This window comes from Chroicocephalus ridibundus, chromosome 12, assembly GCF_963924245.1.
Source record: "Chroicocephalus ridibundus chromosome 12, bChrRid1.1, whole genome shotgun sequence".
NCBI lineage: Eukaryota > Metazoa > Chordata > Aves > Charadriiformes > Laridae > Chroicocephalus > Chroicocephalus ridibundus.
In genome coordinates this window covers 7,050,120-7,066,125 of record NC_086295.1, presented here as the reverse complement: position 1 = coordinate 7,066,125, position 16,006 = coordinate 7,050,120, and the positions used below count along the sequence as shown (strand labels likewise).

Below are 16,006 nucleotides of genomic sequence, written 5' to 3'. Positions count from 1 at the left end.
TGTTCTATGTGTAAGTCCCTGCTGAGCAGAAACAGCTTTGTTGATACAATAAGATGTGAATATTATCTGACTGCCCAGCTTCAGTGAATGCGGCCCACAGAGAAGACAAACTCAGAAGAGTCTCAGATCTCACCTGAGTCAGATATTTACCTTTGGTCATAAATGATTCTTGGCATCTTTCATTCCTATAGTGCAGCCCACGCTAACCAAATGCTAACACCGTGGCCTTTCCCTCTGTTCTGTTTATAGTAGGAAAGCTCCAAGTCAGAACCATTCTTATTATTATCTCTGACTTTGAAGGGTGCTGGTAACTGCAGAACTGGATTTAAACTGCTCCAGATTCCCAAACACATCTAATAAAGCTTTCTCCATCTTTCCATCAGCTTTATGTCTAAACAAATAATCATTTAATTCCAAAAAACAGTGGATATTGAGGGAAACAAGGAGATTATACTTTCTACAATTGAGATATAGTAAACAAAAAGACACGCTCTAGCATGTGTGACTTTGACTTGCTCATTATCAAATTTTGTGCAAATGGCAGGAAAAATTCAGTGAAATTCAGGTTCCTAGAAACAGCATGAAGCCTTTGTCACTGACTTCATGGAATCAGGAAATCACCATCAGCTATTATCGACAGAAGTTTGCTTTAATATCGTTCAAGTGTTGTCCCATTATGATACAGTGAGTCAATAAAGCCTTAAGTGTTCATAATGTCAAAAAAAAAGAATTCACAGGACAGAGTAACGAGGGATGAAATGCTTAGCCTGCCAAAGGAACCTTCTAAGTATCCCCAGGAATATTTCTTTCCAAAGTTTTAGAGAGTGCAGTTGAAGTGATGTCCTGTCAAAAGGGACAGGTATTTAAGTATGCCTCCGTCACTTGTATGCATTTACTGTTCCTAACTAATAAGAACAACTCCCAGGCAGAGCTTATTATAATCAGTCATCTTGGTGACGAATCATGTTTTTTAGAGGTGAATTAACCTCTTAGATCATCAAATCCATTTTGTATCCTTCCCAGAGCCTCAGTAGAGGGATTTTCAGATATTACCCCCAGAGTAATTTTGGTGTAAAAGGTAGAAGGTTGGTCAATATCTTGTACCTCTCTGATAGGTCGCTGAAGCATAGGGTGTATTAAGCTACCTCATAACATTTTTGGAGCAACATAAGCATCCTATATTTTTAACAAATTCTTCAAAAGTGAGAATTTTTAAAGTTACCTGCAAAATTCGTTTCTGCCACCGATAGTGTTTATATTTGTAGATACTGAAGTTAAATTGTGAGCCAGTTAGCAAATCCTGTGGATCCTAGAAAACAGAACAGAAATCAGCCATACGTCCATACTGTTATTTTTTGTCCACTCAAATCCAGTCCTGTTCTTGGGTGAAATCTCCCTCAGTGAACAGTGTTCAAACAGCACTGGAGGCTTTGCAGAAGACCTCCACATGGAGATACATGGAATCATCCTCCTGACTTGATTTTCACAAGCACAAAAGCTCCACAACTCCCGCTGAATTAATGAAGGGATCACAGATTGCGATGGAAGGTGGAAGGGAGAGCAGAAAGCAGGAAGACAGGAAGGAGAAGAGCAGAGCCCATGGAATTGTACTAAACACATTTCAAAACACACGAGTACAAGCAGTCTATTAAATGGGCTAAGCAGCAAACAAGAATCATCATCAGTTAAAGAAAAATATTTACAGACTCTTGAATGTGGTGCAGTAAAATGGAAGATCTTTGTTCCCTTGTATTATATGAGGAAAATGCAGGGAAGGGAAAGGAAGATCCAGATATATTAAACTTGATTTGTTACTAATAGTTAGCTGTCACAAAAACTTTAACACAGTAGAAGTAGAAATGGAACCCTTTCTCTTCTTATTCCAAGAATATATTTCCATGTTATCTTACACTGCTGAGTTTAAGATTTTTGTTGACAGCAGCCCTCCTGCAAGACTTGCCCTGCTTTTTTGTTAGTATGTATTTTTGCTTCTCCTTCTACTTCTTTCCAGCCAAGAAGTTAATAAGCAGTTCAGAAAGCTATTTTTAAAAATTCCAAAAAGCACCAGGTTTATCTCAAAAATCACTATCAGCTCCTGCGGTGCAAAAAAATTTCAGATTGTGTCATTAGCACTTCATAAGATTTCACTGTTTCCTGGAGATGCTCCCATAAGGAGGCTAGTTCAAAAATCCTGAGCAGAAGGAGAAATAGATAGTGAAAATTTCTCCAGAGAACTCTCTGCTGGCACTTCTGCGGTGACGATGGACAGAGGTTGCAATGAGAGAGATACCAGACAGGGATTACAGAGAGGAGTAACAAGGCTGTTGTACTAATGCACACAATTAATGTACTCCCCATTCTCAAACTATTTCCACTCACCGTTATGAACTTCTACTTTTCTCTACTTCCATGCCTTCTATAAAATGGAGAGATGCTAATGATTCACTTCTGACTGTCAGTGGAGAGATGAGGGCTTTAACAGCAGAAAAATAATTTCTTTGTGTCTCAATCTGATCCTGAAGAAACTTCTGGACTAGACCTCTTGGACTCTGACCTATGCTCAGCAAGGCTATGTTGTTGTAGGACCCAAAACCAGTTTTAAGCCACCTTTACAGTGATTCTACTTTCGCCTGGTGGAAGGTCAGAGCCAACCATTGGAAATGTTAGAACTGAGTCACACTTGCCCGGGCGTTGCACTTTGTAGCCAGTCATTCTTGCATAATGCTGAGTTGCCAGACCCTCTTATGGTGACCAGTCAGGCGCCAAGGACAACCCAACACTAGGAGACCCCTCAGAGATTAGATCCATCATTTTCCTGAGGTGCTTCATGGTATCAGCACAAGGATTTTGCCCTACGTTTATTGTTACAGTACTTGATGTTGCACTCAGAATAACAAAACTCATATCAACACAGTTGATCTAGATTTAAACTACTTAATGCAGTTAATGACATCAGTGTAGCTGCAGCATCTGCATGGGATATCCATTACATACAGGTAGCATTAGCCATTAGTACCTGACATATTCAGTTATAAACTGGAGTGTGTATGTTTGCACAATTTGGGACTGCATCTTTGAAAGCAATACAGACATACTAATGCTCAACCAGGCTTTCCAGAATACGCTCATACATTTGAATGTCTTGCAAAATAGATCAAAGGAGTGACCTTACCTTTTCAGCATATACCTCTTTCTGTGCCAAGTGCAAAGCTCCTTCAATGCTCACTTCTTTATTTTTCACCATGTTCATAATTTTGAGGATTTTTTCCTGGCTTAACTGGAAAAAAAAAGTCAATCAAATGTTTTTAGAGACTGTTTTTTTCATTTGGCTATTAACGATACAGGGTGCTTGTGACAGTTACAGCTACGGTATCTGCCACAGAATTACAATTTCTTTCATATTTTATGTTCTATCAACAACCTGCCCAGCAAATATAATCTCCCTTTGAAACCTGGTGAGAGTCCACAAGATATCAAATATACAGGGGCTTTTACAATTTTAGAAGATGGGATGGTAATATCTGGAGATAGAACTGCCAGGAGGAAATCTTTTTTAGTTAGAAAATCTGTCAAGAAGTGAAAACATCAATTTTGCATGCTTGCCTCTGTCTTACCCGTGGTGTAAAGTACTGCATACAGACAACATGAAAGCAAAATCGTGAGTTTTTGAGATTTTCAGGGTGAAGGGGGGAAAAATTGCTGTTGGTATGAGCAGGTACCGCTGTCATGTGAACTGATCTGAACACGTTAACAAGCCGGCGTTACACTTCCCCTTTCTTTTACCAAAAAAAGGACATTGCACTGTCAATAAGCTTACTCATAAATTTATGTCGCTAGTGGACCAGGTGGGGATTGCAACGCCAAACAGGAATCAAGCAAAGAAAAAAAGGCAAGAGGAGTAACCAGGGACCCAGAACCACCTCCACTTACCCTTTTGGCAAAGCTCTTTCACAGACTTTGTAGAAGGAATAAACCACCTCCCTTTGAGACAGACCAAAGAGTTCCCTTGTGTGATATCCATTCCTCGACAACAGCAGAACTGGGAATTTGGAAGGAGCATGTAGGTTTTACCACCAAAGCTCAGGAATTTGTGATTTCTTTTTACGCAGTAGCTTAGCTACAATACTCAGTTAGCTACGATATACAATGCTTCCTACCCCCCTGGAGAATGACCCCGTCACCAGGCGATAAATTACTACAATAAAATCTCTCGTTCAAATCTTTTGAAAGAGTTTTAAAACTCTTCCACGTGGATTCCCAGGTGAAGGGCCCTCCCCAGGAACATTACCCAGGCTGTGCAGGAGCAAGGGGCAGGGGAGACGCCTTGGGGAAGGGGACAGGGGCCTCCCCTACACCCCTATTGCCAGACCTGCTGCGGGGACCAACGCAGTCAGAGCAAGGCAGCTCAAAGCATCTCAGAATAGCAAGCAAACCTGAATTTGGCTACCCCAAAGGCGAGGCACCAAGACCTAGAGCGGGTTTTGCTGTTCCTGCCAAAGGAAAAGGCAGCGAGGAGCAGGCAGAGCAGGCAGCAGGGCTGCAGCTGCTTTGCCACCCCAGCACCTTCCTGTCCTCACCAGCCGCTTGCTTTACCTACGCCTACAGCTCCCCACAGATACAGCAGCTTCTCTGCTAAAAACCCCAGCACCGCAGCCTTGCAGCAGAACAAGGGCCTCTCCACCCACCCAAGCACCACAGCCACCCGGCACAAGCCTGACGGGCAACATAAAAATACCCCTTCACGCCACAGAGTTCGGGGACCAGTAAATCCACAGGTTCTCTCTTTGTCCAAGCTGCACTACACGACACGCACTTTAGCTTACCAAATTTCTAACATCGCAACCATTTCCTGATCAACAGACGCATTGTATGTTTTTACAGCCTACAAATAAAACTGGGAGTAAAAGAAGAAGAAATATTTTGTTTTTAAAGCCTTGGAATTTTCAATGCTAATATAAAGGTAACTTATGGCATAGCTCCCAGCTGCAAATAGTAATGTGAACAGTGAGGAAAGTATGAAAGCAGCCTGATAATTCATTCACACTTGCTGAGGCACAGAAGTTTCCTACAATGACCTCCACATTCTGTATTTGAATTTTAAATGGCCGTATATTTACGCCACACATACATTGTATACGATTAGATCTCAACAAGATAATTCCCCACTGAACAGGCTCTGTGTAAGCAAATGAGAATATGGATATATTTGAATTGAAATATATAGTTTCCCCTAGGCTAAGGTCTGCCAGCTTTAGAGCGCAAGATCCTATTTATGCAGGATAGCAATTCTTGATAGGAAGTTGGATAGTATTTTAGCAACTGTTAGGCCCTTTTGTATGGAGACGGGTTCAAAGATTTTGCAGCAGGATGACAACGGTAACATAAGGATAACCTCGTAGCCTTATGTCAAAGGCACAGTCTGATTAACACAAACAGAAGTATATATTTCCTTTGCTCCAGTACTGACATAACTCAATGAACAAGCTCAGTTCTCATTTGAATCTCGTGGTGTTATCCAGCTACACAATATATGGCGCAAATCTGCAGGGATGCTTCCTAAGAGTGACCAAGAAAACAAGAGTTTCAACTTGAATAATATGAGGCTTTGATGATTTTTTTTCTGGGATATAGGTGACTTGGGTCACCATCCCTGTCCCTGTGCAAGCAGGCTCCATGCTCTGCAGTTCCCGAAGCGCTGGGTATCTTAAGGTCTGTCTGTCTGGCCAAATATTCTGTCTAGACCAAAAACCCTTGCCACAACATCTCTACCAAGACATTTTCCTGTAATTCACTGTTTCCCTTTTGCGTTGCTGAAAATTTTCAATTTATTTTTTTTTACTTTTACAAAAGAATTGCAGAAGAGGATGCATTTTTGGCTCTGTGAAGTATTCAACTCTTCATTCTGCTTACCTTCACCAAAGTCTCCTTTGAACTAGAATGAAATTCTGCCCAAGACATGAAAACAACAGGGAACATCTCTTAATTTGCTTAATAATGTATGAAGAAAAATGTTTGCAAAAGAGAAGCAAATCATTTTGTATATTGCAAATTCAGGAAGATTAGTTAGTAAGTTAGACTACTGACAGTTAATGCGTTCCCCAGAGAGCACACAAAAGACAGTGTTTGGTACAGGCTATTTTTAACAGCACCCTGTTGTTTTAGCGTCTCTGTTAACTCTCTTTCTCACTGCACATCTGTAAGCAGGAGGGAAACATTTCAAAAGACAAGAGAGGCAAAAAAAGGCACTTTCCAGCTTATGAGAACTGTCAAAATTATTTGTCAGAAGTCTGTCTGGCTCACTTAGGTTTTTGACAACCTCATGTTAGCATGGTATTTTTACTTGCAAACAAGACTTGAATAACAGATCCTGACCTTTATCATTTGGTGTCTGTAGGGCTTTTCTCTCAGCACATCACAATTTTTGTAATGCTCATTCTTGTGTTTCTTTTGGTTATATTTTTTTCTTTAAAAGAAACATTTTTTGTCATATTATCCACTGAAATGCCACTAAGTCAGATCGTGTTATATTGCCTAATAGAATTTGACTGGTGCGACAAAACAGAATGTTTTCGTATGAGGTTGGATAACAAAACTTAGAAAAAATTTAAATGCTTCTATTATAAAGCATGCACATTAAGGAAATACACGAGATTGTGTTAATAATGCATTCGTCTACCTGCCAGCTTAAAGAAGCTTGTTTAACACAGATTAAATTTTCATCACTCACCAAAATTCAGTATAGCCATGTAAGTGATTTGAAAGAAAAATCAACGCTCACAATTGACGGAAGAGCATAGAGCTCCAGGCATTCTCTGTATATCCATTACTCTGCAGGGTGAGGTTTTTATATTTTTGGCCTAGACATAGTATAAAATGTGTTTAGTGGCAAGATATGAGATTTCTGGCTTATTCTTGGGCAGCTGCCAACACCGTACTCTACAGGACTCCTTCCAGGGCTTCCTGCCACTCTCCATTTACCCAGCACAGTCTCACAGGAGGCCCTAAGAGGTATGGAAGGTTTTGCGTGTAGTCTCCACACTGTGGAAATATTACTCTAATGAACCCAGAAAAGTCCCCAGACCTTCTGAGCATCAACCAAGAAAGAGGGTTTAAAGCCACGTCATCTGAGTCATTTACAGTTGGTTGAGCAAGGCAGTGAAAGGCATGCAGAACATGGGTAAGCGTTCAGCGGTGAGACAGGCGAACATCTTCCTCTGTCTCTGCTTTCTGACTCGTCCTCTAGTACACACTGGTTCACATTCCCCACTCCACCACAGGATTGCTGTGACTCCCGTGCAGTCAATGGAGCTCCCTGGACTTCTCTAGGTGACAATTCGCTGCATCTAGGACCTGTCTCATTATCTGGCAAATCTTTCTCTCCATTACCTACAGAGGAATTTGAGCTACATGGCTTTTGCTCAGCTTATTCTTATTCTGTGGACCATCTTACCTGAATCATAATAATACGACAGCAATCTAATGCAAAAGGACTCCTGGAATGTGTGCACGTACACCCGTGGAGACGTAGAGCAAGAAATCTGGCTGCCAGTCAGCTATATATATGATCTTGATTATTACAAATACTGGCACGATTCAGTGAGACATTATTTCAGGTTTACTTAGGTGAAGATCATAGCTAATACGCACCAAGCTCTATCATTTCCTGTGACAACAAAACCAAGTCATGCAGAAATCCTGCTCCCTGTACAAATGAGGAGAATTTTTTATTCAAGTCTAGTCAAGCTTTTCACTGTTAAGCATTCCTTACACTTGTCCTTATTAAACATTAACAATGTTAAGCATTCTCATCCGCTCGCTGCAAGGAGTGAGAGACAAACCTGTTCCTGGCTGCCACGGGACCCAGAAGGGAAGGCTGGACCAAGAGGGCTTCTTCCTCATCTTCTGCACTCCACGCTAGCATCTCCCTTCTAGCACTGCTGAGATCAACGCTCCAAGGGACAAGGGGGCTCAATGCAAGAGGGAAGAGCCAAGTAGTGCCCACATGTTGCTTTACAGAGATCTCATGAATTTCTGGGCATAAATCTGACTGAATGCTAGTGTTGTCCACACAAAAAGAAATATGCTGTTTTCACACACATGCCTGATATTTTTTATCCATAGTACAGTCATATTTTCATTCATTTCGGAGTCCACTTTTTTAAATACAGCTTTTAATATAAAAGATTTTGTTTTCTATCCAGAATAACAGGATAAAGCGACTTTGAGGTAAAGCCTTCTGGGGATTTTCTGTTGACTCAGTGCCTTCCAGCTACAGTGCAAAACACTTTCTGCAAAGCAAGTACAGTGTAGAAGCTTAAAAATAAGTGCCAGCATATAATGCGGTGATTGACCTGTGATGAAATTTCAAGTAGCAACTTCTTTTTCCAAGCTGTGCTTTTAAAGGAAACACTTTATTTTTTCTTCTTTTTTTTTTCTCCCCCCTCCCTTTTTTTTTTTTTGAAAATCAAAGGCACTGGCTTAGTTAACAATGGCTATTTGTCTTCCTCACAATATTATGCTGAACGGCACTCTGCCTACGTATTGAACATGTCATTTAAGTGATTTTAAAGATAGTGGACACAATCTGGGTTGCCTTAAAAGTTCCACACTGGTGTTATCAACTTTCATCTCCTAATGTATTCACTTTTCCCAGGTTTGAACTTGGCCCAAAGTGTACTGAGCACTCCCATATATTTGCAGGGGAGTGGCTGTCTTCTGTGATTGGGGTATCTGAAAAGCCTTCACTTGTAATTTACATGAAATATCAATAGAGATGACTGATGTGATATTTTTATGTGGCAATACCGTCTTTTGTAGCCAGTCATAGAGATAGACCAATATTATTTGTCAAACAGAGCTGCTATTCATCAAATAAATTATCCATCTGTAATAATGTTTTGCATTATTTGTTCAGTTCTATATCTGGCTGAAAAATATCTGTCAACATTTATTCAAAGAAGAAGGTATTTATCAAACAGTATCTTGATTTCCTTGAAAACACTGGAAATTCTGCCACTTTCAGCAGGAGCTGGGGAGCCCAAAGATATTTTATTAGAATATTTTTTTTGTTGGTATCAAGGTATCTAGCAATTAAATACAACAACAAAAAAAATCTCAAAGGGCTAGTCTCACAAATATTTAGGAACCTAAAATATAAACTGGTGCCTAGTGACATGAATATAAAACAGCATACAACACAAACTAGTCTACCTACTCCCAGTTTTGCAAATATCACCATACTGAGGAACCTCAATGCCTCAACAATTCTTAAAGATCCGTCTGAAAAACAGATGATGTGTAGGTCTCACATGAAGCAATTACTTTAGACTTTCCCTCGATCACCACTTACCGACTGGCATGTTCTCAGCAGGACCCTCCTGCTCTAACAGCGCTTGGAATTTGTCAGGAAACGACACTCACAAAGTAATTACTGGGGTTTCACTCTGAAAACTTAAAGGATAAATAGAATAGTGTTGCACAGGAGACTGACTTCATTTTTACTATTCAGTGTTTTCACTAATGATCTGGTGATGGACTAGAGATTTTGTCTATTAAATTCGCAAACTTTGGCACAAAGGTGGAAAGAACTGCAAGCGGCTGGCAAGGGGGATTCAAATTCAAAACAAGCTTGATAAATGAGAGAAGCAATCATATACAATTCAACAAGTGGGGAAAAAATGTTGAAAAAGTTCAGCAGGAATCACCAGCTTCACGAGGACTGGCTGAGGAACCCATTTTCTTCACAAAAAGACCCAGAAGTTATAGCAGCTTGCAAACTGACACAAGGCAACAACGTCATGCTGGTGCAATAAAAGCAAATATCCCACTGGGAGGTTAAAGACAACAGCGTAGTCTGCAAAACACAGTACTCGGCACCAAGAAAGACTTCTGCTGGAACAGTGTGTGAAATTTTCCACGTCTCCAGGAAATAGTTGGACAAGTTGGAGGAGTCCAGATCAGGACAATAAGAATAACCATCACTTTGGAAAAAAGCATGATTTACAAGGAAAGAGAGGAAGGACTGGGATTTCACAGCCTAGAGAAGGCTGGGGGAGTCACAGACTTCAAGTACATAAATAAACGGCTGCTGCAAAAAAGGAAAGGAGCAGGTTGCTCCCTGTGTGGTAGGATAAGAAGAAATACATTTTAAATTACGACTCAAGAGGTTCGGCTTAGATGTTTGGAAAACAGTAAGGATAACAGTCACCACTGAGCTGTCGAGGGAAGATTACGGAACCTCCCATTCCTGAGCATCTTTAGGAAGAATGAAACAGAAAGCTTTATGGACACTGTGGGATGCAAAAGCCTTGGATGGTGCTTTGATAGATGCGTTACTGGGTTTGTGCCATACCTAACCTCCTCCTTATTTGACCCATATTTTGCACACTTGTTTTGCATTTTAATTAAGTCCAAGCCTGAATGCAAAGAACAGCTGCTTTCACTGCTTTTCAAAGCATCACTTTCAGGGAAAGTGGCAGTCAGAGATTTAAAAGATCATAAAAAACTTCATCCAGCCTATGAGAGTTTATTTCCAATGCAGAGACGCTTCGTGAAAACCCCTCCTTTCAGGAGACCGTGCGCTGCTTTCTCAGAACTGACAGCGCTTGGTTGGGTATTACGCAGCCTCAGCACTACCGCTGTGACTAAGTACCAAAGAGCAAGACATGCAGAGAAACCTTGTGCAGCAAGCCTCCCCTCATCAGAAATACAATGACGTTTTCCAAATCCTACCTCACACATCCTAGGTCCTGTTTCAGCCAGGCTTGTACTAAGGGCCTGGGCAACCTAAGGCAGGAAAGGGGGTGCCCTCGGCTGTGCAGAGCCAAGCCTACCGTGCTCCAGTTCTTCAATACTGATCGAGACCAAATATGATCAGCAAATTAATGGTGATTCTTATTTCTACCCCACACCCATTTGGTGGCAGTTGTCTATTGAGTTTATTTAGTACTGACAACTAAAGCCAAGATGGATGTTTCCAAGGGGTGATCTTGGAGTACAGAGACACAGCTGTACACTTCTACATCTTCAAATAAAAATTCACAGCAGTTTCTGAATAGTATTTTTATGAGTTTTCCAGTCACACTTCCTTTATGTATTTGTAAGAAACTGGACTGAGATAAGTGAGAACTTTGGCTATCTAAAAGCATGATGTATTGCTAAACTTTACGGATTCTGTGATTTTGCTGCTTCACTTACTTCATCTTAAGCTGGTGCAATATTAAGTAATCTTAACATGGAATTTGAATTACCTGCTAGGGATTTTCTTCAAATACATACCAAAATATCTTTGCAGGCAGTACTCAAAACAGAAATTAAGATTGTAAAATTTTTAGTAGGTCCTCCATACCTGAAAAGTGCACAACTGAAGTGCTGGTGCAGCTACAGTCACTTATTGACACCACAGGAGTTATTCCTGTCTATGTATGTATGTGCGTACAGAGAGAGACCTCAGTGTACCAACCAGACAATGAACAGCGAAACCTTTCCATTTCTCCTATAGATTGCAATGATCAGAGGCCCCATGCATGCTAGAAGTACACCTATCAGAATGCTACAGTGAATGGGCAGGGAAAATATATTTTTTTGTTGTTTTGTCATTATAAAATGAGGTTTACATCCTCTTCCACTGTCACTTTCTTTTCCTCCAAATGTTGGCCTCCACAAAGACAAACTACATTAAAAACGTAAATAAAGTGAATCCTTTCTTTTAAAAAATGTAAGATTTTTATGTGATGAGATACTTATTTCTTGCTGAACATTGTTGCCAGCTGAAATTAAGTGGGTGCAATCTGAATTACCTAAATAGAAGCAGTTTGCCTTTGAAGTAACCACTATGGGAAGATTTTCAAAAGCATTCAGGGATAGTTTTACATTAGGCACGTTCAGTACGAGAGTAAAACTCCCATTGATTTCAGTGCCCTGTCACCACAGAGACATGCAGTATATGTCCTGAATATGCAAAATGATACTTGATTTCAAAACAATACTTAAGTGTGAATTTACCTAGTAATTTCTCGGTGTATTGAGGTATAACTTAAGTAATAAACTACAAAATGAACTAAAATAAAATAGAGGTGGTTCATATGGAAGTATTTCAGTTTGTTACTAAAATAATAATGTTCTATGCCTTTAGTTACAGTAATTAAAAAAATCCACTGTGATAAAAAATATCAAGGATTATCATATTTGCTTATTAATGTGATAGTCCAATTAATCTTGAGAAGAACCAAAGATTACCAGGCTATTTAACAGGGACATTAATTATTTTGGAGAAAAGCATGCATCTTTCTGTTCACAGGCTTACAGTCTCATCCTCTGCCCTAACGTCTTGTAAAAGAAAGATACATATCAAGCAACAATTGGGCTGCTAAAATTATTAAAAGCTGAGCAAGACTCACTTCATTATACTTGAGGTTTATTAGATCATATTAGTTAACACCTGCTAAGCAAAAAGTATGAAGCGCAATATAGAGAACGCGACACTGATTTCATGCATGTTTCACTGAGAATCCAGGGTCTCCATGAATTTTACATTAATTAGCTGGAACATTTAATGAACAAACTCTTCATTATGTTCTAATCAAAACAAACACTGAGAGCTTAAGGAAAAACCCCAACGAGCATCCATCTGCTGATGTATCATTTTTGACCTAACTTTTTTTCCCCCCAGGATTGTGGTTTGTTAATAAATCATCCTAGCAAAATATTTAGGTTAAAAGAGGCTATTTCTTGTCACTCTCCTCCTAAACTCTGACAGTTTTAGCAGAATATAATCCTTGTCTGTATAAATGTTTTTGCTATGTTCTTAATAGAAGAAAGCACACTACCTTTCCCAAACAAGGTCAGCTTCCTCAGGATGGGTTGGTTGGACACCTATTTGTGCTGGGTCTTTAAGTCCTTTCTTAAACTCGGGAAATCATTTCCCTTCAAAAAGAGACTCGGCAATATTCATTGTGCTCCCACTTTCAGGAGCTTGGACAATATTGAGAAAGAAAAAAGACAGATGGATCTCCACATGGCTCAGCAGCAGGAGGGATTTCACCTTTGTATGGGTGGGTGATGAGGAAGACAGACCTCAGGATGTACTTCATCCCTGTCCCACAGGCATTTCTGACCCTCTTGGTTTAATGGGCTACTTCCCACTAAGTAGCAAATGCATGAAAATTCAGTACAGCCTCCCTGGATCTTTCAGTCTTGTTTTATACAAGAAACATATTCCCAAGGTTTGAGGTGTTTTTAGATGGAACAAGGAAAGGTGAGCTCCAATTCCCACACAGATTGTTTCCATATTGAGGCTTTAGTCTGCCTACAAGTGATTCTGGCTTCAAGTATAGGTGCAGTCTGAGTGTAATGTGCACTGACATAGCATGTATCATCCAGCAGTTCTGCAGAATCCACAAACACCCAGGTTCAAAACACCAGCAGGACCAAGGAAGCTGAACTGTCTCACAAGTCCTCTGCACTGCCTGACATTTGATGCTAACTGCAAGGAGGAGACTGTTCTGAATCCACATCTGTGCTGGGCTGAGAACCCAATATGTATAGTCAGAAGCCCCAGTAGATCAGCAGGACATCATATTTCTGATTTGTAGTCTAACAACAATAGCCCGTGTAAGAGGCTACAAGAGCTGCTCCTGAGGCTGGATACATGTTCATGAATATACATACCAGAAGATATAGAATCAGCTGGCCTAATCTAAAGGGAATTGATCCCTGCTAAATATACAGTGAAAATCTGCTTTAAGCTACCTTGGAAAACACCGGGGGGGGAGGAGGGGGAAAGAAAAAAAGGAAAAAAAAAAAAAAAAAATCAGTCACTTCAGAGAGGTGTCCTTTAACAAAAAGTCTAAGGAAAATTGTATGGGAAAGGCATGGGGATAAAGTACCTTAAAATCTCTGATTAAAGTAAAGCAGAGTGGAAAAGCAAAAGGTCTGACAACTGTTCCACCTTGCAACATGATCTTATCAGCTCTCAGAAAACTTAGATGAAACTCAGATGAAAAGCCTTAGTCAAGTTTTAAAAGGAGTTCACAAAAAGTTTAAAAGACACATTTTCTCAGGTGCAGTTTAGCTTTGCAAATATTTTGGTGATTGTACAACCTGAGCTTTGTGCATATGTTTTATTGCAGGCCTTGGGGAGTGAAAGAAACTGAAAAGTGGCACCATCTGGTTATGGTTTCCTATTTTCTGATTCTCATTCGTGTAAGCACTTTCTGGTAGCAAGCATTTGGTTATTTCCACATCTGTGCCACCCCTGACCTCCACAGCATTACCCAAAATAAGAAATAAGAGCAATGATTCATGAGCTGCAAACTCAAGCCTGTACGTCAGCGCCAAGCAACAAACACACGAGCTGTAGACAGCAGAGAGAGGGAAAACGCTTCCAGACTGCATTTGTGCCTTTTCAACACCACTGTCATCAACAGCTTCTCCAAATAGATCCCAGCACCTCAGCATGTCGTTACACTGAATAGTGCCAGATGGGACCTGCAGTTTTATTACATTTCAGGTGCTATTACTTCAGCTGAAGCAATTAATATCTGTCAAGGTAAATTGACTCTGTCTTTGGATCACCTGTTACACTGCCCACCGCAAAGATCTTCAAAGGCCAAGGAGGTTGACGTTGTATGGATGTAGCCAAAAGCAGCAATTTGTCCTGCGCCCTTTTTCCTCTTTGAAAAACCAAAGAGCAATACAAAGGTTTCATCCTGGTTTATGCAATTGCTCTGGGTTTGTCCAGAGCCTTGTTTAGCAAATCTTTTCAATGAACTCGTACTTCTCGGTGAAAAAGGGGAATCATGCAAAGAGGGCAGGATTGTCCCCAGCTCTCGTGTTTTGCTAGCCAAGCCACCCTTGGTAGCTGCCCAGGACTAACTCACCACTCCAGCACACTTCCTCAGCCTACACGTAACACAGTCATTCTTTCTTCTAATTGCTCTTTACTCCAAGTCACACACCTGGGAACCTCTGCCAATACATGCTATCAGCTATCCTAGTTAGAGAGGAGTTTTCCACTGGTTAATTCTCCAGGTAACAGACTTCCAAACACGCAAGTATCGAAACAAACAGAATGCTACGACGACTATATATCTGGCAGGCACTCTCAGACAAATTCAATAGTGCTGCAAGCTGATGTATATTCAATTCTGGCATATCAATCACTTCAGATTCCAGTATGATTATCAAAAGACTGTATTTGCCTATAATATAAACCCCTTTTTTCCCCACTCCAATTACCTTATGGAAATTTTTAGCGCAGATAATATATAGTATTAATAAATCCTCCCTAACATGGCAATAGAAAGACTGATTTTCTCTCTTTGTCCCTTTCTTTGTATCAGGAAAACCTCACACATTTCAAGTTTCTTAAGAATAAAGCACAGAAAAATATTATTTCATACACATCTTCTGCAAACACTTTCTGATATAGTAGACCAGTCTGAGCTCACATCACATAATCACAGAATAACCAATTACATTAAACAATCTACTGCAAATTCCTTGCTAATAAAATACAAAGTCATTTTCGGTTTCTGATATGCCATCTCTTCAGTTACGCACAACAAATAGCACTTTCACGCAAGCCATAACAGTTTCTGCCTTTACCTGTGAAAAAGTGTCTTGTGTCCTTGTATTATCCATGTCTGGGAAAATTCTATTTGTTTCATCAGTATCCCATAGGGTTGCAAACTATAGTTTATTCATGAATCACACCTGCTTTTCACAGCACTGCTCTCGTTCTTTCTCTCCACTTCTCTCTCTCTTATGAAATCTTGCAGCCAATGGCTTTTATTAAGTGTTACTTCCTTTTATGCTGAGAACTGAAAGAAACAATAATGATGCTTTGCTTCCTTATGGCAGCTCTGTGAAAAGACAAAAAAAAAAAAAAGTAGAAGTTGTTTGTTTGCTTTTCCTGAACTGATATTTCTGTTCTAGTGACTTCCTGAAATCACAGAGCCATGAATGCTGAAATTATGATTTATTACTGTACATTGGATCTATCTGA

General features: G+C 40.1%; 1 protein-coding gene across 3 annotated transcripts in view; it reads right to left on the bottom strand.

Moving 5' to 3' along the window:
- LOC134522601 (formin-F-like) overlaps positions 1-15,771 on the bottom strand; it is a 44,021-nt gene extending 28,250 nt beyond the window's left edge. For 2 of the 3 annotated variants that reach the window (XM_063350375.1, XM_063350374.1), the window contains exons 1-3: positions 15,607-15,771; positions 3,173-3,277; positions 1,223-1,309 (exon numbers count right to left, since the gene is read on the bottom strand). In XM_063350375.1, coding sequence (XP_063206445.1) covers positions 1,223-1,309; positions 3,173-3,277; positions 15,607-15,642 — 228 coding nt within the window. In that variant the 5' untranslated portion in view covers positions 15,643-15,771. Of the gene's footprint in view, positions 1-1,222; positions 1,310-3,172; positions 3,278-3,930; positions 3,983-15,606 lie in introns of those variants that run through there. The other variant, XM_063350376.1, reaches the window with a different exon arrangement.
- Between the last annotated feature and the right edge of the window lie 235 nt (positions 15,772-16,006).